The sequence below is a fragment of the Coptis chinensis genome, chromosome 4, assembly GCF_015680905.1.
Source record: "Coptis chinensis isolate HL-2020 chromosome 4, ASM1568090v1, whole genome shotgun sequence".
Lineage (NCBI taxonomy): Eukaryota > Viridiplantae > Streptophyta > Magnoliopsida > Ranunculales > Ranunculaceae > Coptis > Coptis chinensis.
In genome coordinates, this window is record NC_141459.1 from 97,674,344 (window position 1) to 97,701,202 (window position 26,859).

A 26,859-nucleotide genomic window follows, 5' to 3' on the forward strand; every position below is an offset into this window, starting at 1 on the left:
TGATGATTGGCTATTGTTGTTGGGCTTTTGGAGTTTTAGACTTTTAGGAAGGTCTCAAATATGGCCTTTTAGAGAAGTCCAATAGGAGTGGTATATGGGTTCGTAAAGGCATGTAGAGCCTAGATTTGACTGGTGTGATAAACTCATCTAAATTTTGAATAATTGTGTAACAATTGCTATCTTATCTAATAAGATAGGGTTTTTTTTTCTACAGGACAAAATTATAATAAAGGACGTCCAAATCTATTTGAGCATGATCTAACAATCGAGATAAGAGTTCCAATTAAAATTTTGAAACGGGACACTGAGGGAACGGATCCCACTTGGTTTTTACTGGTTTTTCTCACACCAAGTCGCGGGTTCGAGCCTAGAGAAATATAAGTTTGGGTTTTTTTTTTTTTTTTTTTTAGTCTTAGTAAAATTAGCTCAGGAAGCACACAAACGAAAGTAAAGCCAACACCACAAACTTAACCCTCAAAGTTTTCACTTTAAAGTTGTGAAGGCCAAACTGTTGAGTGAAGTAAAGAGGAGTGAAAGTAGGGTTAGGCAAAAACCCATTTTTAATAGTGAAATCTCATTATCTCTCGACAAATTCAACATCTACAAATCTAGAGCAGTAAGAAAAAACTCAACAACTCATAACTCTTGCCAATTTGTTATAACTTCAATATCTAATATGAATTTATCGTGTGTGCAGAGATTTTATTTAATAGTAAGTGATTTTATTTAAATAGACCGTTCAGGACAAGTGAAGGCAATTTCTTACTTCGGTCCACTGGTGGCCTTACTTTTGTTGCTAAAGTCTACGGGTATTGCTGGTTGGTTTCCTTTTTTTTTTTCTTTTTTTTTACATTCTATTTACAACGAAGTGTTCATCTGAATAATCCACTTCATGTTATTAATGCCATTAGCAAGTTTTTGATGAAACTTGGTAACAAAATTATTTAGTTCAGACTAGAAACAACCAATTCTCTTGAGCGTGTTTGTTTCGTTAGCAATGGTATATACTAGCTCGGTTGGTCGAGTGAGCTATGTGGGGGTAGAGGATTTTCATTGAAAAGGAATCCATTTATTAAACTATTAAACATATATACTGACTGCTTTGTTGTCTTTATTCGTTATGTGAGATTTTTTCTTATGTGTTTGATTATTATAACTGTTGTTGTGGCCTTTTTTTACAGGGTGTTCGCAGAATCATTACACATAGTATTAAATCAGCTAGTCCGTCTTTTGAGTTAGAGTGAGATTGGTAGTGATCAGTGATATTAGTGAACTGTGAGAAGCAGTTGCCCACTGAATGGGAGTGTAGAGAAATGTGTTATTGTATAAATAAGTTATAAATAATTGAGATTGATGGATGGTGTGATGAAATAGTTAGAGTAAGATTATAGAAATTGCCAATTAGTTGTTCACAAGGATGCTCCTGGATTGATGAGGTTGGAAACCAGTATACCGATTTCATATTGAAAACTAAATTAAGGAGAAAAAAATTGGTGGAGAATATAGTGAACTATCCAACACTTCGTATTCAAACATTTATGTGGAAGGCCACATTATAAATTAAGTAAACACAAGCAAAGAATAGACAACATATACGATTGTTTAGTTTTATTTGCAAGATGTTATGATTTTTAATGTATTATATTGTGTAAAATACAAGTTACCTTTGTTTTTTGTTTTTTGTTTTTTGTTTTCTATTTTCTGTTTTCTGTTTTCTGTTACGTGTTTTGTTTTTCTTGATTTTAGCTTGGGGACATCATGGGGTGAGGGCGTGAGGCCAGTGAAGTTGATGACCACATTGTACCTTATCCCAATGGAAATGAAGGGAAACCATGGGTTACATCTGGTGATTACAGTAAGAAGCAATTTATTTCGGGACAAAGGCATGTTGAGCTTGTAGACCGAAAAGGACCTAAAAGTTACATCTTAAAGTGGAAAGCAGCACTCAATGCGATACAAATAAAGCACTTCCAACTCCATGATTGGAAATTGACTCATGGCCAGGTTAATGTGATGGGGAGTATGGAAGAAATTCCAAAAACTATACCAATATATGCAAGTTATTGGAACTGAAATGCCCTAATTTGATTCGGGAAGAAGTAATAGTTTATTCATACCTTATTAATGTGTTGATACTACTCAAGATTACTTCATCTTAAAATATCCGTTTTTTATCGACAGAGGATGCTGCTCAATTAGATAACAAGACTTGGGCCATTTGGAGATGAGTGTGACGAGAAAGAGAATGGTGGATTTCTTGAATATTGTCACACCCCAAATTTCGACAAAATCGGAAAAACAATATTTGTCTCCGACTCTTCGATTTTCGAGGTGTGATGCACTCTCCACTTCCAAAAATCCATTATCTATTTAATTACTTTAATAATTTCAAACCAATAAAATTTTTAAATAAACAAAAGTTTTTTTATTACCAAAAACTCACAAATATGATTAAATTACAAATTTCTTTTCAACACTCTTTAATTAAATACAAAACAACATTGTCTCAACTGAAAATCTATTGCACCTTAAGGAAAAAACAAAACATATCCTGAAGGCAATGCTAGCGCAAACCATAAGCAGCAACCGACCATCTTCAACACTAATCCTGTCAAGACTTATCAACTATGTTCATTTAATAAACACACCCGATAAGCAAACATGCAAATCGGGTTAGCATTATAAACAATGCTGATATGAGTAGCCCTAAAATACAAAATATACTTATACAAATATATACACAATCCATAAGGCAGTTAGTTCCTCCACCGAGGCGCATCAAATTACTTATGCCCGAAGGGCCATTCAGATTCACTGAAACGCCATAAGGGCCAATCATATCACATATGCCCATCACAAAGGCCAAATCACATGAGTTGTGGTAGCTAGGTTCTAGGATTTTCGTTACGTAATTTATTCAAGTGTCATACATTTATATCTCATAATCATTTCACTTTATCACGTGCATGCCAAATACATTATTGCACTAAGCCACGATATTTAGAAATATCTCAATACATCTCATAACAACTTTCATTCTTTCACGTGCCAAATAAACTATATTAACTCCTAGTAGCATCTCACAGATATAATAATGGAGCATTTACATCTATTTCTCCAAAAATATTGCATTTAATATATATATCCCAACATATCATATAATGTCACAAATTTCTCCAAACGTACCCCATAACATTTTTATAGCGTTTTAGGAATATTATATCTCCTAAAATCTCAATCTCGTCACGGGTCAAAAATACACAATATCAACGTCAAATCCATCTTAGAAAATTACGAACCAATTTATGCTGCCTTCCGCAACATTTTAGCATTTGATTTGTCCATACAATTTACAACATAAAATGTAGCACAATTAAACAGTCAAAAGTCTACAATCAAAGCCCAAAACCAAAACCCAAAAGTTTAAATATTTAAAGACCCAATTTGGATTTATATTAAGTTATATGGACCGGCCCCAAAACAAACTTGAAACTGGCCCAAAGAATAAATGAAATTTGCCCTAAAGACTAAACTGAAAAAGCCCAAACAACTAACTTATTTCGGCCCAACCAAACAAAAAAAACTGGCCCATAGAAACAAATGAAATGTTGGCCCAAACAAAACCAACCCACTTAGTTCCGACCCAAGCCCAACCAAGTCGTCTCCCTCACCAGCTCCCTCCACCACTAGCCACCACCGGATCAGCCACCATCCTCCACTCGCTAGCCCCCCCAACCTAACCGAAAATACTCACAACCAAAACCCCTACAACTTTAATTAACACAAAAACCTCAAATCATTTAATCAATCATCTTCATTAAAACTAGATCTAGAATTATCGACGCCATTAATAGCTTCTTCAAGCTTCAATCTTACCCCTTTCCAGCACCCATTCAAACATCAATAACCAACCTCAAATCAACAAAGTAAAAATCATAAAGACAAGAGTTCAAATAAAAGGTCGAGATTGGGGCGGCCATTAACCTTCCAAAGCTTCACAAACCCCATTCTACTACACAATCCAATTTTCATTCCCCAAACCCAATTCAACAACAACACCACTTTCCCATACACCCCGACAGTTCAACCACCAATTTCAATCTCGACAGCCCCAACAAACCTCAACAACCAAACATCAAAACTATATACAAGTTCAATTCATAATGTATAGGACAATTCTTTCCTTTGGGGCTTTAGCCGCCATTAACGGGCCCAAACAAGCTTCGACAGTTCAATATTAAATTTCAGAGTTTCAACAGAGTTTTAACAACACGACAGACAGAACGCCGAATAATAACAGGAGAATAAGCAGAAATAAAACAGAAACCGTGGACATAAATAAATATCTCTGTATACACAGTAAAACAACTATAGGTTTAATGAAATAACAAAATAACTACTCACATTAATTAAAAGCTCCAGAATCCCTCATAGTCCGAATCGTTGTGCTCAAACTCTCTAGCAAGCGAGCCGCTTCCATTTTATTTTATTTTTATCCAAAAACCCTATTCTCTAGAAAAATATGAATATATACTTGGGTTTAAAACCTAAGCCCAACACAAACTCGGGCCCAGAAATCAGGCCCACATATCCCAAATCCAATCTAACAATTTTTTTTAAAAAAAATAATAAATAAATAAATAAATAAATGCATATTACAAATACGAGCGTTACAAATATAGTTGGGAAAACATTGGAATCTTTGATGATCTTGACAACATGTTTAGGTAATACGACATATATCTTGGTTTCTTGACACGTGATTTAATTACTAATTCTCAAGACCTATTGACATTGGATTGGATCTTGTGGGCTTATCAAGCAAATTGTTTGTTATATAATTTTTAAGTGACGATTCTACATAAATTAATGATGAACCTATACTTGGACGTGAAAGTCTTGGTGATGCAGAACTCTGGTCACCCTCTGCAGATCTATTCAGCAGTCCAACAAAGTCATTCCCTATATGCTCCCCAAATTCGGTATGAATGCATTGAGTATGTCGGAACATGAAATGAAGCTGGAGTTTGTGCAACATGAAGAGCACCCTCTGACCTCGGCTTTTGTTGTCAGGTTTCATCTGAGTGCAACGGAATTAGTAGAATTAGTCCCAGGTGAAAAATTATGCAGAGTCTTCTTTAATGTTTAATGAGTTGTTTTATAGTTTTAGAAGTAATTTGTGTTATGTATAAATATGAAGTTATATATCTTGGTATGGTTGATCTATGGGGATTGTATTGTTTTGATTTTCAGGTTATAATAGGATTTAGGTTTTTGAAATATTGAAAATACAGAGGAGACTCGGCTAGATTTTTTTTATTACTTTTTTTTTAGACTCTTTCCCCTTATTTTCCTCATTCTCATTCTGATATGTGTTGAATTAGTGAATGTGTAAGGGGTATGTGTAATGAGTTGGTTTGTGAGAAATGAAATACATAGAATTGCCTAAGCTCACTTGAGTATGTGCATGAAATGATTATGAAGTATAAAATAGCTGGAAATAGTTATATCATCGATCCAGTGCTACCATAGAGATGGTCTCTTGGGGTGTTGTTCACAAGCAATGTGTCTAGAGTGCCGACTGGCACGGGCATTCGATCACTAGTAATTTAATAAGTGACGGACAGACAGCAGACTCTGTTCCTTTTGTGCTATAATTTCTCAATTTAGACATACATACTAATGAATAGACTGCCGGCTGTATCATTTTAGCACTTCAAAATTAAAACTTGCATTGGAATTATTTGGCGCGCCTAAATAAAATAGGGGTGGGATAAGTGCTAAAATAGCGATGAGGCCCCTATTCATCACCTAGTTGGGCAAGCTATATTTTGGACTTGCATTTATTGTTGTTGGGTGCCTATTAAAGTCCGTGGAATGGAATGGATTTCTCATTTTAGAAATGGAAAACACTAGTGTTAGTTAGTGGCCTGGGAATGGTTTTGGTTATAATAAGGGTTATTTTGCTTTAGGTCCTCCTAATAATGGCCTTATTTGCGTCGACTCCAGAATTTTTCTTTTATTGTAGCTTTATTAGGTCCTCCCTACCGTTATTTGACCACGTTGACCGTCATTGACTATTACTTGAACTCTTCAATTTTTAAATATCCTTAAATTACCCTCATGTGCTTTGCACATGACCTTATCATAAGAAAAATTTTAAAATTGGTGCAATTTCAACTAATTTTAAATTTTAAGAACTCAAAATTTAAATCAATCTATTGGTTTTAAACACAAGTTTTCTTCTTCAACATGCCTACAATGATGGATGGTGAATTTGGATGTCAAATGAAAGAATTTAAGCAAAAACAAATAGGTTGGGTTTAATTTTGATTAAAATATAAGATTTGTAAGTTTAATAACTTTATCATCATTAAAACTCATAATTAAGTTTTAAAAGCATTAATAGGTTTGAAGAAAGAAGATTGGTCAAATTCTTGCTGCACTAAATTTTTTTGCACGATTTCGAAGTTTTGTAAATTATCCATTAATGGTGTTAGAAGGACCAAAAACAAATATATTATGTCGATATGGAAGGACTAAACACAAATAAATATAATTTCATTATAAAAACATAGAAAGGTAATCTTGTCATTTAATTTTTTTTAATATGTCAATCAACGACTCAACGTGGTCAAGTAACGGTAGAGATGACCTAAAGCTAATAAACAAAAAAATCTTGGCTCAATGCAAATAATACCATTATTAGGAGGACCTAAAGCAAAATATCCCTTATAATATCAGTCGTCCACATCATTTGGTAGGATGAAATCTGTTTGTGCTAGTGTAATCTCGTTTTTGATTGAGCCAATGTGCTTATCTTATCTTGTCTTTCTCTTTTTTTTTTCCCGGTAAGCATCTGCTTTTTATTGACAGAGAATATTATGGTTGTACAAACAAATACCAAGACCAAGATACACATGGAATCTTAAAGCAATTAAAAACACCCCCAAGACAACAACCATGTAATCTTGAATTGCATAACCACTAAGATCCACCATCAACCAGCAAGCCCATTTCTTCCCTTTAGCTGCAACAACAAACATTTCCATGTCTTTCTCTCTTTTTATTTGATAGAATGGCTAGACATTATAACATAAAGAAATGATTACGACCGGATGTGACAAGAGTCCACTAACAACCCATAGTGGAAGTTCAAAAACCACCTAATTAAACATAATAGAGTATATTTGACTTGCATCACTACTTTTTAAGGGGCAATATTGTATTTTCAAAAAAACAAATCAAATACAAATAGTGGACAACAATAATCCGATGACACTTTTAGATTTTTAGCATCAGGATCAGTTGAACTCTTCATTAGGTTGCAAAAAGTAATAGACAACAATGCGATAGATGACCGTTGATCTGAGGAGTATGTTTTCAGGAGGATAGGATTTGCAATTCAGAAAGGGTTAGACATACAACTTGTAGCATGTTTGTCCCCTACCACTTTTGTATGATTTTTTTTCCGATATGATAATCAATAAAATATTTTGTTCAAAATCATAATAATAATAAAACCAAATAAATAAATGGCGCTACTCTTTTTGTATTTGAGTATTTGGGCACTATTTCCTTTATTTTGGTAACTACAATAGTTGCAAAATTTTATAAAATGAGGAAGCAAACTATAAAACTCTTATAAAAGAAGTGATGCAATCATGCAAGTGAAAAAATACAGTGTATATGACATGAGGTATACTACGACCATCATCCATACTATAAAAAATGGAATTGTATCACACAAGTTTGAGTGCAACATAGATATTTTGCTTGTAGACTGACAGTGAAATATGTTTTATGTTATATATATATATATTATCTATGTTAGAGATTTCTAAATGGGTTGAAATTTTGTGGAGGTGATATTTATGATAAATGTTTTATAACCACAAAAAATTAGGTTTGAATTAATTTTCTAAGTGAAGTTTTACTTACGTACTTTTTAGAATTAGCTACGTAAGTTAACTCAAAATAAGTACGTAAGTAAAAACTTCACCTAAAAATAAATTCAAACCTACTTTTTTGTGGTTATGAAGTACTTACCATAAAGATCATTTCCTCAAAATTTCAGCTCATTTAGAAACCTCTATCATAAATAAAAATTGTTGTTATATATATATGACTAAGAACAGACTACTAGTAGTCCAGGCATTTCGAATGGCTATAAATGGTTAGTTTTTATGAAATTGCATATTTATATACAACTACTTTACACAACTCTCTCACCATTTGCTCACAATTTTCACAAAATTTCTATCTACTCCATCTACAACAATGGATCCAATTGAACAAACAATCACATCAAAAGGGAAATGAAATAAATTTACTATAACAAAGTCCGCAAATTTCTCAATTGAAGAAGACCAGACTCTTTCACAAGTCGTGGACAAACATTAATGAAGATCCAATTGTTGGTGTCAGGCAATTGGTCACACACTACTGAGAGAGAATATATCAGAATTATTGAGAGAGAGAATTGACGAAAACAATAAGAGAACCAAGGATTCGGCGTTCACTAGATTTGGACACATCTAACGAGCTTGCAACCGGTGGGCAGGGATTATCTCTTCTTCGTAGAGGACTGCAAGAAGTGGCACAATGATCCAAGATTGGTTAGCCGATGCAAAATCAATATATACGTTGGCTCATAACACCCACTTTTAATTTGACGATTGTTGGGTCCTCCTCAAGGAAAGCCTAAAATGGAATTAAGAATTGGAGAGTCGGTCCACTACTATAACGAAGAGACGAGCCAACATAATTCTCAATGTAGATGACGAAGTGGTGCCTTCTACACCCACAATGTCGTTGGCAACTCTTGGTGGCATTCCAATTGGTCAATTTTCTACACAAAATGGGGATGGAAATAGTGGTGGAGGTGAAAGTGGAACCAAGAAAAAATGACCACCAAGAACAAGGGGTGAGAAAGAGAAGTTGAAGAAAGGATGAGAGAATTACAAAATGATGGAGAAATATTTGGCACAAATGACGAATGTCACACATCGATAGGGTGAAGTTGATGGAGCTCAAGAAGTGGAAAGAAAACAACAAAATATTAGCACAAGATACTTCGACTCTTGAGCAGGAAGTTGCCGAATACTTAAAGATGATGAAATTAGAGATAATTCGGCAAAGGAGAGAGAGTGGGACGTTTGGAACTCCAAGTGATGCGTATAATGGTGGTGGTGCTTCTAGTGAGGGTGATGCTTCTACTACTTAGATTAATTTCAATGTTGTTAGTTATTTCATTTCCATTGTTGTTGTTAGTTCATTTCCAATATTGTGATTTCAATTTGAATTATCTTAAAACAACATGAAGTCAAACATAGATAATCATTAAACATAGATAATACTCACTAAAATAGATAACTCCCAAACTACATTCTTTGATCCACACACGCAATATTGCCAAAGGTGATTAATAAGCTCAATTCTTAGTTGAACATTAGTTTCTCTGCTATGAATACAACGAAGTGTATTGAGTTTTCTTGCAATTTCCTCATGTCGATTTCTTGCAATATGCAATGCGGCTGGGGGCTCCCAAGAAACGTCAATTTGTCAATCTTCAGTATCAATCTCTTGTTCATCATCGACAATCATATTATATAAAATTATACACGTCTTTATTATTTGATTAATGTCATCCCTACCCCACATTCGCACCGGCTTCTTGATTATTCTCCACTTAGCTTGTAAGACACAAAATGCACACTCGACATCTTTTCGACATGCTTCTTGCATCTTAATAAAGAATTCATCCATTTGAGTTGTTGGGTGCAATGAGGGATTGTTTGCACAAGTGTAACCCATTTAGGATAAATCTCATTGGCCAAATAGTAACCCATTTTGTATTGGCGATTATTCACGGTGTAATTGCAACGAAGAGCATCACCACGCATAAGATTGTCGAATAGGTGAGAACGTTGAAGCCCGTTAACGTCGTTATTTGAACCCACCATACCAAAAAATGCATGCCAAATCCACAAGTCTCTATCGACGACGACTTCTAAAATTATCGTAGGTTTCTTCTTATGTCCTACATGTGTATATTACCATGTTATAGAACACTTTTCTCATTGCCAATGCATACAATCCAAACTTCCAAGTATACTTGGGAAGACATGATTTTCACCTTGTTGAAGTAGACGACGTTGAATGTCTTGTTTGTTTGGAGCTCTCAAATGTTCTTCTTCGAATATTGCCATCACGGCATCACAAAAATGCCTCAAGGTTTAAAAAAAAGTTCTCTTTACTATTTGAATGTATTCATCCCATGTATCCGCACTACAACCATATGCAAGCAACCAACTTTTGCATATCCGTCAACATCGTTTTCCAATACTATATATCAACCTTGTATGTGAAGTATTTGTCGTGATCGGAAACGACTTTCAAGATTCGGATGAAGAGATGGCGTTGCATCTTAAACCTCCTACGGAAGACATCAATGAGATACTTCGGGTGTTACCCAAAGTAATCCCTCATAATCCTATTGTGAGTCTCGATTCGATCATGATAAATGTACTTCCTACTGGTGACTGAGCCTTAATGATCACGACTAGTTTCGTGCATGTTTTGCAACAAGGAGAAGATAAGCAAGAATATGTTCTCTTCTTCAGATGAGAAATTTGATTCAACATAGTGAGAAAAAAAAAACCATTTTGAGTGTGAGAAGAAATGTTGCAAAGTTGAGAATGGTGAGACTTTGATGATACAATGAAAAAGAAGGTGTGAGTGAATGAGAATATTATAATTTTGTGGACTATAAAGTTGACACAAGAAATGAAGTTGGTGGAATGGATGAATGTGATTGGAGTAAGAAATGGAGTTAGTGGAATGGATGGATGTGATTGACATAGTATAAATGAAATTGGTTGAGGCCGGCTGTGAGGGTTGAGGATTTGAGGGTTGAGGCTTTGATGACAAGTAAATGCATGTGAGTGAAGAATTGGTTGATTTGGCTAAGTAAAATCGCGTTTTGTGTTTGGAATGGACAGATTTTGTCATCTGTCTATTTAATTAAAATGGGGACAAACAACACAATGTCAGCCGTCTGTACACAAATGACTAACAGACGGGAGAAATTGCGTTGTCCGTCCTCGACAACTTATTATAGCAGTTGCTAGACAAGGCCACAAATTTGGTTGGGTTTATCACACTAGCCAAATTTAGGAGCCTTCTAGCAGCCCCATTGGATTGGTGTTTTCATGTTTGGGGTGTTGTATTGCATTTAGCTGCCCCATATAGCACCCCATTGGATTTGCTCTTATATTCTTTTTTCGTCAAATATTTTGTTTGTATGTAATACAATGAAAAATGTCCTCTTTATCCTTGTGATGATCGAGTTTGCTCTCTTTTTTATATACTCAGTGACCAAAATAGAAATCCTTGCTTCAACTTCAGATTTGAATCAACTTTTATATATTGCTCCTTCAAGCCATAGAGGGGTCTTAATTATCTTACTAAAATGTAAGTTATATAGCTTGTATGTACCACTGTACTTGTACCCCTACGAACGACAATCATTGGGTACCACTATAAGAGCCGGCCACTAATGAGGCGGGCTTGCTAGCCCGCCATTTGTGGCAGCCCGCTTTGTCTACTAATGTGGCATTCGGGCATGCCCTCTATTGAAGCAATGACACTGCCCACTAATATGACACCCAAGTTATATATAGCAGGTCCGGAGATATGTCAAGGGATTTTTTCCATATGAAGCTTTAGGAAAGATTTCATACAAAGAGGGAAATATCTCGTCAAATAAGGAAAGGGTATTTTTAGCAATAAGATTCCTATAAATACCCAACAATCATTTCAAACAAAGAACTACGTGCATTTTTGAGACTTGATTCCAGAGAACAATTTGGATACGTAGGCAGCCATTAGTGGTACAGTCTCTTTCACTCTCTATCAACCTCTCCAACAAGATCATTAGTGTGTTTGTGTGAGATCTCACCCAAACATAATTGGCGCCGTCCGTGGTCCTTATTGACGGGCCCTCTTCCACGTTCCTTCTTCCAAGCACCATTAATGGCAAAAACTACAAGGTCTCAGGCGAACAAGAATGCAAGAACACAACAACAACAAGACAAAAATCCGGAAATACTAATCAATCAGGAGGTGATAGAACAACCGGCTGCAACAGATCTGCAAGATCAGCCTTTTCAACTCCCAAAACGGCAACCCCGGATCTAGGCGTCCGACATCTCGGGCTCCAAGAACTCACCTTCAAGATCTAGATGTTACAAATGCAAACGAAATAGATCCGGATAACATGGAGATAGGAGATGAAGACATGCCGTTAAAGTCTTTGCGTCGGAGGTTCGAAAGAGAAGGAGCATAGCAACTACTTGCGAAGCAATTGGACAAAGGGAAGCAAGTACAAAGGGATGACGCCGATGCTGCATCTTCCACACCGGCAAGAGCTCCCAGATCCGGTGAAAATCGGAGTGTATCCAACCGACTACAATTTAATTACGGTACATCCCGTCCATTGGAAACGGTCCCTGAGCATCGTCACCCAAGGTCAAACAGACATTCATCTCATTCAAGAAGACGATCCAGATCTCGAAATACCAACAACACTAGACGTATAAGTGGTCATAACATGACAAGATCATTGAATGTTGATCATAGCGTATCAGAAAGGTGGACAACATCCACCATAAGACGAAATGCTGAACGCCAAGATCGGGGACCTCGAGAGGCAATTGCAACATGACCTTAGACATGGCTTGAATGTAGCAAACCGATACAGACAGGTTAATGACGGTCAGCCCAGAATATGGCCACACCAAAGAAATGGGTCCCCAATTCGACAGCCTAGCCCGTTTTATCGGCATAGGTCTCGCAGCCCAAGGAACCAGCCAAATATAGAAGCAAGCAACAAGTGGGGGCGACAACACCGTGAGATGCAACGTAGTGAAGTTACTCCTCAAGTCGTAAGTCTAGAAGCCACAGGTGCACCATTCACGGAACAACAAATCAAAGACATCATCAAGAAAACAATGACTAATGTGGGTGTCACTGAAGCACGATGGAAAGACCTTGCAGTAAATGAAGATATCGTCGGGAGATTTTCTCTAAAAATACAAAATGCAGAGCATCAGAAAGGATTCAAACAACCAGACCTTCCTACGCTCAACGGCGGAGGAGACCCAAACGATCATGTTATGGAGTTTAAAAGCGGGGAGGTAATTCTATGGCGAAAGATGACCCCCATCGTGGCAAACTTTTTCCGTCTACGTTAAAAGGAGAAGCTCTACGTTGGCTTTCCCAAATTTGCCACTCAATCTATCGCGTCATTTCAGGAATTAGCAAACCCGGTTCACGATCGGTTTAAGCATAATTGACACGCCCTAAGGATGTCAACATCTTGCTCAACACCAAGCAAAGAAAGGATGAAGCATTGGCAAAGTTAAGTAATTCGTTTCCGCCAAGTGCAAGCAGAGGTCACCGATGTCCCCGGCGTAATGATCATTCATGCATTCAAGGAAGGAGTCCATTTCGATAAAAACGAATTTACAACTCCCTTGTGCGGACCCCCACAATCAAAATCCGATTTGTTTGCACGAACACGCTAGCTCATTAACGTGGAGGAAGATGTTAGATCAAAAGCCTCAAGAGACAAAGACTTCCTGAGTAAAGACTCAAACGAAGGTAAAGGCAAAACGAAGCAAAATATATCGGAAGGACCACAAATGTAAGTTAGAATACAACAAGGTTAACACAGTTAAATTGGAAATGAAGCTCACTCCATTAAATGCCAAGTACAATGTGATATATGAAAAGATCAAGGGGCGCAACTTACTTTTTCCACCACTACCCTTGCCTGAAAACACTAAGTCTACACGTGACAAAAATCTTTGGTGTCACTTCCACAATGATTTCGGCCATGAAACAGAGAGTGCAGATCCCTCAAGGGAAAAATACGAGGCTAGTCGACAAAGGGACAATTAGATGAGTTTGTGCTTTCAAAAACGGTGAAACAAAATGTAGCAATGACTGGCCACAATGTCATACTAGCTGGTCATGCCAAAATCAATGATGTTTCACGAACAAGGCAAAAGTGAACAAGGAAAGTTTGGTTTCTTACGGGAATTTTATCACGTCAATAACATTGATTTTGTTGAAGGAATTGCGCTCGAAAACCACGAGCTTGGTCCCCTATGTTTTAGTGATAGAGATCTAATTGGCGTCCATCATCCTCATTATGATGTTTGTCGTCATTTCAGCTTCGTTGGATTATGGCGAAGTTCAAATGCATCATGATAGTTCTTGGAAGCTCTGTCGGCCATTTTGCAGTTGCTACAAGAACATGCAACCGTGTCGAAAATTTAATTAATTACTAAAAGTACTCCAATCATTGGGTTTGACTAACCGCAACAACTCCAAAGAGGAAAGAGTCTCTCTACCAGTCACGCCATGGACAAGTCTATTGACATTGAATTCCTCCCCGATGAATTGCAAGTCCCCGCATACAATGCAATCCTAGGAAGAGATCGGCTCCACAAAGATGGGCGATGAGTCTCTACCTTTCACCAGCAATAAAATTCCCATCTCGACAAAATTTGTAAGGTCTTGCGACCCGATGGCTTCCCACAAATGTCCACGAGAAAGTCTTGGATGAATATCGTCGACCGGGATATCGGAAAAATACAATTCTCGAATTTCATGCGGTGTCTAAATCGAGTTAGCCACGCACGATTTATACCGCTAGTTCACAAAATGAAGGACACTGACTATCGACCGCCTCTTAGAAGTTCAAATTGGGAATTTAGGCGACAAACAACTTTCATTTCGGCAGAACTGACGGAAAATGAACAAAAAGAAATGGTAGCACTCCTCAGAAAAAACAAAAAGATCTTTGCTTGGTCAGTCGAGCAGATGCCAGGGATCAGCCCAGAAGTTGCATGCCACACACTTGACATGGATCCTACCATCAAGCCGTTTGGAAGCCTTGCGCAGCGCGATGGCCCCGTGATAGAAAACTCAAAGTCGAGAGGAAATTGATCGGTTACTCTCAACTCACCATATAATGACCAGTTTCATATCCGCGGTGGTTATCTAACGCGTGGTTGCGCGGCCAAAGAAAGATGGTAAAATGAGAGTGTGCATTGATTTCACGAACCTTAACAAAGCTTGCCCGATTCATCCCTACCCTCTTCCACGAATATCGGAATTGGTAGATGCCACGCCATACCCACGCTTATCATTTATGGATGCGTTCGATACCACCGATCCCGCTAGTTGTTAAAGACCAAGAAGCAACCGCATTCATCAATTCCACCAGGGATTTTTGTTACCAAGTTATGCCTTTCGGTTTAAAAACGCAGGGCTACGTGCATCAAAGGATGATCAACACCATATTCGAGATATGTTGGGCAAGACAATGGAAGCTTACATTGATGACATGGTTGTAAAATCCAAACACGATTGGCGATCACATCTCGACTTACAATCAGTTTTTGACAGAATTGACGAATTCAACATGCGGCTAAATCCTTTGAAATGTGCTTTCGGACTGATATCAGGAAAATTTCTAGGGTATTTGATGACTCGTCGAGGCATCGAAGCTAACCCAGAACAGATCCGATCCATTCAATCCATGCCCTCTCCAAAACAAAAAGGAGATTCAACAACTCACAGGGCGTTTAGCAAAGACTAAATCGTTTCATCTCTAAATACTTTCGACCGGTGTCATCCTTTCTTTCAGACGTTAAAAGACTCAGCAAAGTGGAATGATGATTGTGAAAATGCCTTTCAATCAATTAAGAACTACCTTGTCGCACCACCAATCTTGGCCAGCCCAGCTACAGGGCAACCTGTTGGAGCTTACTTGGCCGCTCAGATACTGGCAGTAAGTGCAGTCCTGTTCATCGATGGAGAAGACGGTCGTCCAATCTTCTTCATTAGTAAAACACTAACGGGGCCGGAAAGCAGATATTCGAGAATTGAAAAAATTGCTCTAGCCTTGGTTCATCTTGCCGCATTACCTCCTCAAGCCATATTTCCAAGGAAGACTGATCAAAGTGTACACGGAATATCCTCTACGCAAAGTTTTCCCAAGTGCCCAGGAATCAAGTAGACTCGCGGAATGGGACATCTACTTAAGTGCTTATAGCATCAATTTTGAACCTCGTGATTTCGAAAAGGGTCATGCACTTGCATCCCTAATGGCAGATTTCCCTATCGACGATTTTGTCCCCGAAGTCAACCAAGACAGCAGTATCTATAGTGAAACGGCTATAGTTGGGGGCGAGGAAGCCCTGCCAAAGCATACTGACCCTTCATCCGATTCATGGATTGTTTACACGGATGGCTCACACAACAAATCCGCCTCGATTAGGATGTGTTTTATCAAACGGATAAGTCAACCATTGAGCGCTCAGTTCGTTTTGGGTTCAAGGCCTCCAATAATGTAGCAGAATATGAAGCTGTCATGTACGCAATGCGCACAGCTTTGGACTTAGGAGTTCGAAAATTACAAATTTTCACTGACTCACGGTTGGTGGCAGGGCAATTCTCAGGCTCTTTTGAAGCCCGAGACGATAAAATGGCAGCATACCTAGACCTAATTCACAGACTTGCTCACCAGTTTGAAACCATCCAGATTATACAAAGGCCTCGGAATGATGTTCGACATGCAGACGCTTTAGCATATCTATCCGCAGCAGTAGACATTGATGGACCAAGACAAGTTAACGTTGATTTCCAGCAAGACCCGAGCATTGACTTGTCCTTAGAACAACTCACAGACATCTACATCAACGCGTGTTGCTTTTTCAGTATGGATAGGGAACATCTACCATCGGACATTAATATTGTCAATACGAGGAAAAGGAAGTATGATATTCCCCTACAAGACAAGCCCAGTGAAGACGCTTCCCAGAAAGATGGAAACATGACTCTTCAAGAAAATGATGCAGACTCCTGCTCTATACCTGAAAGTAACGATCAAGGTGACGACGAAATTAAATTACGAAGATCCCGACAACTTCACTTACCCAAATATCGCGGGCGCGACATCGGCGATTGGCGACACCGGTCATTGCATTTCTACGCGAATGGCATAGTCCCCGCAGAGCCCAAGATCGCAGATAACGTCAAAAGAGACTCATGGAAGTTTATATCAGTATCTTCATCCACGTGAACTCTGCAATTGTACAGAAAGGTAATTCATTGTCTCTATCTTTGAGGTGTCTCACAACACGGGAAAGGAACAGCCGTGCTACAAGAAATCCATGCGAGGGATATGCGAAATCATTCGGTGGTCGGTTTGGCTCATAAGGCAATGACGCAAGGATATTGGTGGCCTCATATGCAATTGGATCGCGAAAAACATTTCCCGGACATGTATTCCTTGTCGAAACACTATCATTTGGGTACTCTTCCAAACCAATCGAGCTACACCCGATTTTCTCACCATGGCCATTTGCAAAATGGGGTTTAGACATCATTGGGCCCCTACCTAGAGCTCGGGGAATGTTAAACTTTCTCCTCATAGCTACTGATTACTTTACCAAGTGGGCGTATACAACCTTTGGTGCACATACAAGCTTCGGACGTCGACGGTTCCTATGGAAGGGTATAATTTGCCGATTTGGTATCCCCTACCGAGCTAATATCGACAATGGAAAGCAATTTGATGCGTAAGAAATACCGCGTGCTTTGTGCTAGTCTCCATATTCAAAGACAATTTTTCTGCACCCTATCACCCCCAAGCAAATGGGCAGGCCGAAGCGACAAATAAATCCATCTTAGCAATCCTCAAACGTCGACTCGAACAGGCTAAAGGCAAGTGGACAAGGGAGTTACCAGCCGTTCTATGGGCGTATAGAACAACTCCAAAGCGCTCGACAGGAATGTCACCATTTAACCTGGCGTATGGAGCAGAAGCGGTATTACCCACGGAAATTTTTGTTGAGACGACCCGCACCGCTGCCTTAAATGATGGCCATAATGACGAATTAGTAGCTCATTCAAAGGCCAATCTAGATGAAGTGCGCGAGGAAAGTATTGCTCGTCTCCTCCATTACCAAGCTGCAATGAAGAAGCAATATGACAAGAAGCTTCGCTTGAAAGTTTTTCATCCAGGCGACTGGGTCTTGTGTAGACAATCAAAGATCATCGAGGCAGGGAAGCTAGGCGAAAACTGGGAAGGACCTCTTATCATTGACCGTCTCCTCTAAGGGCGATATTTCCTTCGCAAGACAATTTCGAACCCTCTCCCCAAACCATGGAATCGCTCCATCTTAGGCGTTTTATCGTTAAATTGGTTTCCCATTAGTACAAATTGGTAGCTTGAGTGACAGCTCCTTAGTGTTTGTCCATGAGACGGACTAGCTATGTTGTTTCAAATTTCAAATCATCAATAAAATTTCATTCTTCCATATTTGACTTCCATTCAAACCAAGACACGCATTAAGGTATATAAATTCCTCAAAAGCAATGTACGAAAAGGCACACTAGTTCAGTCACCACCACCTTAGTTTAGGTGAGGTTGGTATTTAACCTACACAAATTCAAAGTCGTGGAGTTTTCGTTTGCAAAACCTTACTCCACGCATCAAAAGTCGTGGAGTTTGGCGTTTGCAAAACCTTACTCCACGATCAAAAAGTCGTGGAGTTTGAGTTTGCAAAACCTTACTCCACGATCAAAAGTCGTGGAGTTTGTTTCGTTTGCAAAACCTTACTCCACGCATCAAAAGTCGTGGAGTTTGCGTTTGCAAAACCTTACTCCACGATCAAAAGTCGCGGGAGTTGGCGCTTGCAAAACCTTACTCCACGCGATCAAAAAGTTGTGGAGTTTGTGTTTGCAAAACCTTACTCCACGCATCACAAAGTCGTGGAGTTTGTGTCCGCAACACCTTTACTCCACGCATCAAGAAGTCACGGGACTTGCATATGCAATATCTTGACCCACGCACCAGAAAATCGTGGGGTTAGCATTTACAATACCTTACCCCACTCATCACAAATCACATAGCAATCAAGCGGGAATGACTATATAAATGCAAACCGGTTTATCGTGTCTATCAACAAAATGAAATTTCTGTTTCCCAAATTTTACATTATCACCTAGGTGTTCTTCAGTATAAAAGAGGTTGTGCACGCATCGACACTTAATTCAAAGCATTCTAAGTTAAGTACCTTAACTAAGTTATTCGCGTGGCATCGCAGAAATTGTGACCACACTGTTTCATTCTTTTATAGTAATATGATGTCTATTCTTCGCCGTAAGGAACGAATTCCATCCGGCAAAGAGGGGGCGGTGTATGTACCACTGTACTTGTACCCCTACGAACGACAATCATTGGGTACCACTATAAGAGCCGGCCACTAATGAGGCGGGCTTGCTAGCCCGCTACTGTGGCAGCCCCGCTTGTCTACTAATGTGGCATTCGGGCATGCCCTCTATTGAAGCAATGACACTGCCCACTAATATGACACCCAAGTTATATATAGCAGGTCCGGAGATATGTCAAGGGATTTTTTCCATATGAAGCTTTAGGAAAGATTTCATACAAAGAGGGAAATATCTCGTCAAATAAGGAAAGGGTATTTTTAGCAATAAGATTCCTATAAATACCCAACAATCATTTCAAACAAAGAACTACGTGCATTTTTGAGACTTGATTCCAGAGAACAATTTGGATACGTAGGCAGCCATTAGTGGTACAGTCTCTTTCACTCTCTATCAACCTCTCCAACAAGATCATTAGTGTGTTTGTGTGAGATCTCACCCAAACATAGCTCACACAGCTTTCTGTATAAAAGTTTTAACATTTCTGTTGTCCTTTTGTTAATGCTTCTGTGAAAATCTAACTATAAGCTACAAAATTGTGTTGGAGTTTCATACTTCCACTGGTGACATTTTTAGTTCTTTAGACATTTTTGTTATGTTTTAGCTTTCATAAAAGATAAAAGAATAATCTTTAGTTGAAACTTCTTCTATATGGATGAGTATCATGAACTCATGAAGCATGGATGCAATCAAAGTTCAGTAACTGTGCATATAGCAATCCTCTAGTGTTATACTTTACTTGCAGAATGGAGTTTATGTTCCATTTATATATGACTTTGAACATTCACAATTGCACATATATGTTTTATGCTTACAAAATGTTGAATGGTAGATGGATCAAACATTTTACAAAGCAGCGAGAGAAGGAAATGTTGAGTTTCTCATGTCAATCTCCTTGGACAAAGTGGAAGAGACTCTTCTTTTACAGTCACATATGAAGAACAATGCTCTCCATGTTGCAGCCAAACTGGGGCATAAATTGTTCTGTCAGAAAGTTCTCCAGTTAGGTCCTCGATCCCTTCTTTGTCAGAAAAATGCAAAAGAAGACACTCCACTTCATGTTGCAGCAAGAGCAGGGCACTCAGAACTTGTCAATCTCCTAATAGATTACTATCGTCGACCTTTAAATGGAGTCGCTCTAGCATTGGATTCTGAAAGAGGTACTCATGATACAGGAAACGGAACTGGGTCAAGCGTGGAGACTCAGAGAGATATAGAAGGTGGGGAAGGCCTAGAGCCTCTTTGGACGATGAAAAACTTGGAACAAAATACTGCCCTTCACCTGGCCTTGAAAAATCGACATGAAGACATAGCACTCAGCTTACTGGACTTGGAACAAGGACTGTCCTGTTTTGTCAACTCTGATGGGGAGAGCCCACTTTTTCTAGCTGTTGAAGCCAACTGCCATGGTGTTGTAAGGAAAATTTTAAATCACGAATCATCATTCAGCTTCGATGGCCCAAATGGACAAAATCCCTTGCATGCTGCAGTTACTGTTAAAAGTGCTAGTAAGTCTCTTTTTTCTCTTACATTAATCTGTTAAACGATTGGGAATGTGACAATTGGCTTTGCACTACGTGCCATTTACAGAACAGGTGTTGGTGTGCTTGTCAATTAACAACTGAGACCTCAGTGAATTTTCCTTCGGAGAAGTGAAAGAATATAGAATGAACGATGTCAACATTTACAACCAAGAGGAAACTAGGGCCATCTCCCACACTTAATTCCCTAAGTCTTATATAATTGCCAGATAACAGAAATTTGTTAGTGCAAAAATAGTATACTATACCTTGGTAAGTTGAATTTCAGTTCAAGGGTTCTATGTAGGTACGTGTTCTGCAAAACAGCTTTAGAATTAATGTAAATAAATGTGTCTTTGTGAAATATAAATATTAAAATAATAGGAATAAGTACCTGGTGACACTTTTAAATTCCAAATAGAACGATTAGTCTTGTAAGTTCATCATCTCTTAGACAAAGGGTTTTTTTTTTTTTTTTTTTTTTTAATGGGATTATTTTCTATCGCATGTGCTCAGTAAATCTTTAGTCCGCTAATGCATTTCTGTTTTTGTTGGACACAATACTAAGGAGTTGTACTTAAATGTAATGTGTCTTTCACTCTTCATCTCATTTTCTTTGTTTTTAACATCTTCTTTTTCTCTGTGCTCTTCTGTTTTGGTGCTATAGCAAGTGCATATCTTCTACTACACAGAACGCCAGAGCTCATCCAAAAAATGGATAAGGATGGACAAACAGCTTTGCATTATGCAACAGTAGCGAATTCTCTGACTATGATACGTTTGTTGCTGAAACGAGACACATCGGCCGTTTACATTTTTGATAATGATGGCCTATCCCCTCTGCTTATTGCTGCTCATTCAGGCACTGCATCTGCAGTTAAAGCTATCCTCAAGTTCTGCCCAGACACCATTGAGCTTCTCAATAGGGATGGACGGAACGTGCTTCATCTTGCAGTGGAAAGTAACACTGGCACTGTAGTTAGGAGCTTGTTGAAAATGCCAGAAATACAGGAGCTTATAAATGAAGCAGATCATGCAGGGAATAGTCCTCTGCATCTAGCAACAAAGAATCATCACTATCGAATAGTGAAGGAGCTGATGAGGACCAAAAGCATTGACCTAAATGCTAAGAACAAGGAGGGCTCCACAGCTCTGGATATCTGTGAGTCTCAATGGGAACTTTCTCTGCAACAGGTATTGGTTGCTATCGTTAACACTTGCAGTGCACACACATACGAGCAAATGCACTCATCATTGGTGCCGTACTTCTTTCCTTTTCCCTAAGTTCCCTAAGCTAAAATAAATTTCTTTGAGAATCCAGGTTGCTGCTTACAACCCAAGCAACATGGTGTTAGATAATGAACATGACATGTCGTCCATATATAGATCTAATTTTTATTAACTCGAGGATTTATTTTTAACTTCTTCGTTTTATAACTTAATTTCAGAGGTTTATCTGGAAACTCCTTACAAAGCACAAAGCATCTAGAGCTCAACGCCGCCATCCCCATTGTATCACGAAATTTGAGAGATCACATGATATATTTGCCCACCCCAAAGCAGACTTGAAACGAATGGCCAATGCCCTAATAATTGTTGCTACACTTCTGGGTACTGTAACTTTTGCTGCAACATTTCAGATGCCAGGTGGTTACAGAAGTGATGAACCTCGTGCCGGTACTGCTATCCATGGGAAAAATATAGCATTTGTAGCTTTCGTTGTCTCAGATGCAGTAGCTATGTGTTTCTCCATCACGGTGATGTTTCTCCTCATTTGGGCAATGCTAGGTGACCCTGCATTCTTATTTCGTGCAGTTAGTCTAGCTGTTACTTGGCTCAGATACGCATTCTGTGCAACAATACTTGCGTTTGTTACTGGCATCTATATGGTCATACGTTTGGAAGCCTTGTGGTTGGCCATCCTTGTTTGTATGGTGGGTTGCAGCGCTCCCATCCTGGTTCGCTTCTTGCAAAACCGATCTTCTCTTTGCACCCGCAACACTAAGATAGCAAAGAAGAATAGGTCAGAGCGACGTTAATAACCTGACAAACCGCGCACTAGCTTGAGTGAAAAAAATCAGAGCCCAGTCTGATACAGTTGTATGACTTCAACTACTCAACTAGATTATATATATGCAGTTTGTATTTAAAACTCAACTGACTTTTGAGATCATGAACGCTTCTATATTCCATTGATTAAAGTTCATATATACTTAAAAGTACGTGTTTAGATTAGTATGAAGGCCAATGCACTAAACGGTATAATAGGCGACATAGAGGTTCCTCGAGTCCGAATTTGTTCACCAGCACATTTGCTGGTGAAATCTACCAGCGCTACTTAGAGCCCACGTGTAACCTCTACTATTTTCTTTTTTCTTTTTTCTTTTTTAGAGAAATAAATTAAAAAAAAAGTAAGTATATAAAAAAAAAACCAAAAAGGAAATAACAATTTTTCCCACGATTTTCTCCTCAAATCATTGGCATACTCTCTCTCTCCCACTTCCCTCTAACTTCCATTCTCTCTCCCACCCTTCCTTCATTCTTCATCTTCTCCTCTCCTATACCGTACCTTTCTATATTTTTCCTCTTTTAGTAATTAAAGATGGAACCTGATGAAAGCGAAACTGGAGAAAAATCATGGGATGCCAAAAAAATTCGACAAGCTTATTTTTGCAAGTTTACTTTCTTGAAAGCAAGCTCTACTGCATATATGTGTTGGGAAAAAAAAGAACGGGGTTAGGTTTTTAAAATGCTATAATTGCCTTTTGTGTTTGAACCAAAGCAAGTTTACGTGAAGCAGATATATGTAAGTGAACAACTTCATGAAAGTTGATACAGGAAGAGCTTTAGAAAGGGATTAAGCTCCTAAAATAATTGTTGCACTTGCACCAACTGCTACAATTGGCTTGCTGGGTATTAACCTCTTTTTATCTGAATTTTTTAGAATCTATTTATAAATTGATTCAATGAACACAGAAGAGTGGGGAAGAAGAGGGAAGGAGGGAGAGAAGGAAGTTTGAGGGAAGTGGAGAGAGAGTACGTAATGTTTGGGGAGAAAATCTTGGAGGGTTATTTCCTTTTTGGTCTTTTTGGATATACTTACTTTTTTTTTAATTCATTTCTTTAAAAAAGAAAAAAGAAAAAAGAAAATAGGAGAGATTTGGTAATACACGTGGGCTCTAAGTAGTGTTGGTAGATTTCACCAGCAAATGTGCTGGTGAACAAATTCGGACTCAGGTTCCTCTGGAAGCAACTGTTTACTTTTTCCTTAGTTTAACGGAAAAATGCAGAGTCGGCCGATAAAAGTTGAGACAGTCATATTCCATGGAAATTTGTACGCGTTTAGGCTGCTGTGGTCTGTGTGTCAAAGGAGCGTATAATAAATTGTCGGGCCATAGCCCAGAGGTAGCTCATCCATCCTTTTTAACTTACATATACCAAAATTGCACCTGCCAAAATGAACTAATCTTTAAATACATATAAATACATAAATACATAGAAAAACAGATTGCCTGCTGACAATAAATTTGATGTTGCAAAGACATGGAAAAGCAACAAAAATGAAAAAACGGTATGTAAAAGTGGGTTTTGGGAAACATTCCGTCAGTTAACCATTCAATCATATATACTAGTATAACTCCTAGCAGTGGGAGTAAGCGGAGAGGGAAGGAGGGAGAGGGAAGCTGATGCAGTATCAGCCTTGTCAGAGCAATGCAATGCAGCGGTGGAATAAGCCTGTCAAAGTGAGGGAGGGGCGCACCTATGTCAGGCACAGTTTGAGCGTGAGGCGCCCTTTGGTTTTAAGTTTCGAGTGTTAGTTTTATTTAAGTAGTTGTGGGCCTTGTGCGTGTCGCAATGCAAGAATCCAGTCCTTTTATTTTCATAAGTATTTCGGAATACCTATATCATGGCTTAGTTAGGGTTTTGGAAAGGGTTTTTTTTATTTGATTAATTAAACAAAATAGAGATTGTCTGTTCTTGGTTGTGAGTATTGAGAGCTATTGATCTATCAGAGCTATTGAACTATCGCCTTGCATAATTTTATTAGAATATGTCCTATATGTAAAGTTCCACGTTTCTATAAGTGTGGACATCCATATATAGTAGTTTCTATTCTCATGTTTTGGGGTACTTCACACCCAAAGTAGGTTAATATAAATATGTAATTCTAGGTAGAGAACTCTCAATCACTCTAATCCTAATCAATCTCCAATCTCTCAATCCATTGTTCTTCTTCTTGGTTTCTCTCAATATATCAATGTCACAACTCTCCTAGCATCACAACTAATATGGAATTTAACATGTATTGGAGCCATAAGATTTCATGACATCATGCCTCGAGCAAGACTTGTAGCAGCAAGTCGTGGTAGAGGTCAGAGAATGGATCCCTTAGAAAATGTGTATGAGCGAGATCGTGTGGCCGATCTCCAACGGCAGTTGATCGCCACCGCCCGATTGGCGACTCTCCAAAGAAGAAATTGAAGCTGCCGTCGTTCTCCTTCCCTAGACTCGGAGGAAGAAGATAGCGGTGAGGGGGATGTTAATCCTTTTGTTCCTATAGTTCGACAAGCAAACCATGACAATAGGCGCTAGGAATCTGGCATCAAAGTAGAAATTCCTGAGTTCCAGGGAAATCTGCAGCCAGATGAACTTATTGATTGGATTTGTACTGTGGAAGAGATTCTTGAGTTCAAAGAGGTACCTGAGAACAAACGGGTTCCCCTGGTGGTCACAAGATTTCGGGGAAGGGCTTCGGCATGGTATTAGCAGGTGAAGGCCACTAGAAGCAGCCAAGGTAAGAACAAAATCGCATCTTGGGATAAATTAAAAAAACATATGCATGCGGCTTTCTTACCCTATAACTATAAGCGCGATTTGTACAATCGCCTCCAGAGTCTTCGACAAGGGTCTCAATCCATTGATGATTGTACACAGGAGTTTAATCAGTTGGTGGTGCGTGCTGATTTAATGGAGGGTGATGAACAACTGGTTCACCGTTGTATGGGAGGGTTGCGGCATAATTTTCAAGACACACTGAACCTGTTCGATCCATGGTCTGTGTCTGAAGCTCATCAGCGTGGTTTGTGCCTTGCGAAACAATTCTCACGAAAGGGTGGACTAACTACTCCAGTTACAAATTCTCGGCCTATTGTTGGGACGCCAAATAGATTTCCAACTCTGCAAGGTGGGGGTCAGCGATTCAGGGATACTACATGCTTCAGCTGTGGGGAAAAGGGTCATATCGCCTCTAATTGTAAAAAGAAGAGTTTGTTTGTGAACAATGATGAGCCCACTGATGCACAGTTGCACAATTTTGATAACCCATTGTTTGATGTGGGTGACGATAAGCAGCAAGCTAAGAAGAGATTGTTCACGGTGACCAGGGTGAATTACTAGTAGTTCATCAGGTCTATTTTACTCCAAAGGATGACAGTAGTGATGGCTGGTTACGCAACCATATCTTTCACTCTAGCTATACTATTGGTGGTAAGGTTTGTCGCATTGTCATTGATTCGGGGAGTTGTGAGAACGTAGTCTCTGAAGATGCTGTCAAGAAGCTGAAGCTACCCATTGAAAAACACCCCAAACCATATACTCTGTCTTGGTTGAGTAAGACTATTGAGATAACTGTCTCCAAACGTTGCCTAGTTTCCTTTTCTATTGGTGCTAAATACAAGGACAAAGTTTGGTGTGATGTGGTATCAATGGATGCATGCCATCTTTTGTTGGGTAGGCTGTGGCAGTTTGATAGAGGTGTGGTGCATGATGGTCGTCTTGGCACGTATAGCTTCATGGTTGAATCTGTTCGAATTGTTGTAGCGCCCCGATTTTTCAGACAATTGAATATTCAGATAAAAAAAAAACTCGATCCAAATATTCAACCATCTAATCAACCAAGACGTGAGCGGTTTTTTACTCACATGAGTCAAACTAGAACTAAAATATAAAACACCCCTTTGAACATCACGTTCAAAGAAATTTCGACAGAGTTTCCTCTGTATTTCTAACATTTCATAAATCTACAACC

The 26,859-nt window shown here is 38.7% G+C and overlaps 1 protein-coding gene across 1 annotated transcript; it reads left to right on the forward strand.

The window, feature by feature from the left end:
* Positions 1-11,299: 11,299 nt before the first annotated feature.
* Positions 11,300-22,988, forward strand: LOC147506059 (protein ACCELERATED CELL DEATH 6-like). Its single transcript, XM_086558372.1, has 4 exons — positions 11,300-11,475; positions 20,144-20,819; positions 21,499-22,025; positions 22,280-22,988. Exons 2-4 carry the CDS (start codon positions 20,144-20,146, stop codon positions 22,868-22,870), a joined length of 1,794 nt encoding a protein of 597 aa, XP_086414498.1. The 5' UTR covers positions 11,300-11,475; the 3' UTR covers positions 22,871-22,988.
* The last annotated feature ends 3,871 nt before the right edge of the window (positions 22,989-26,859 follow it).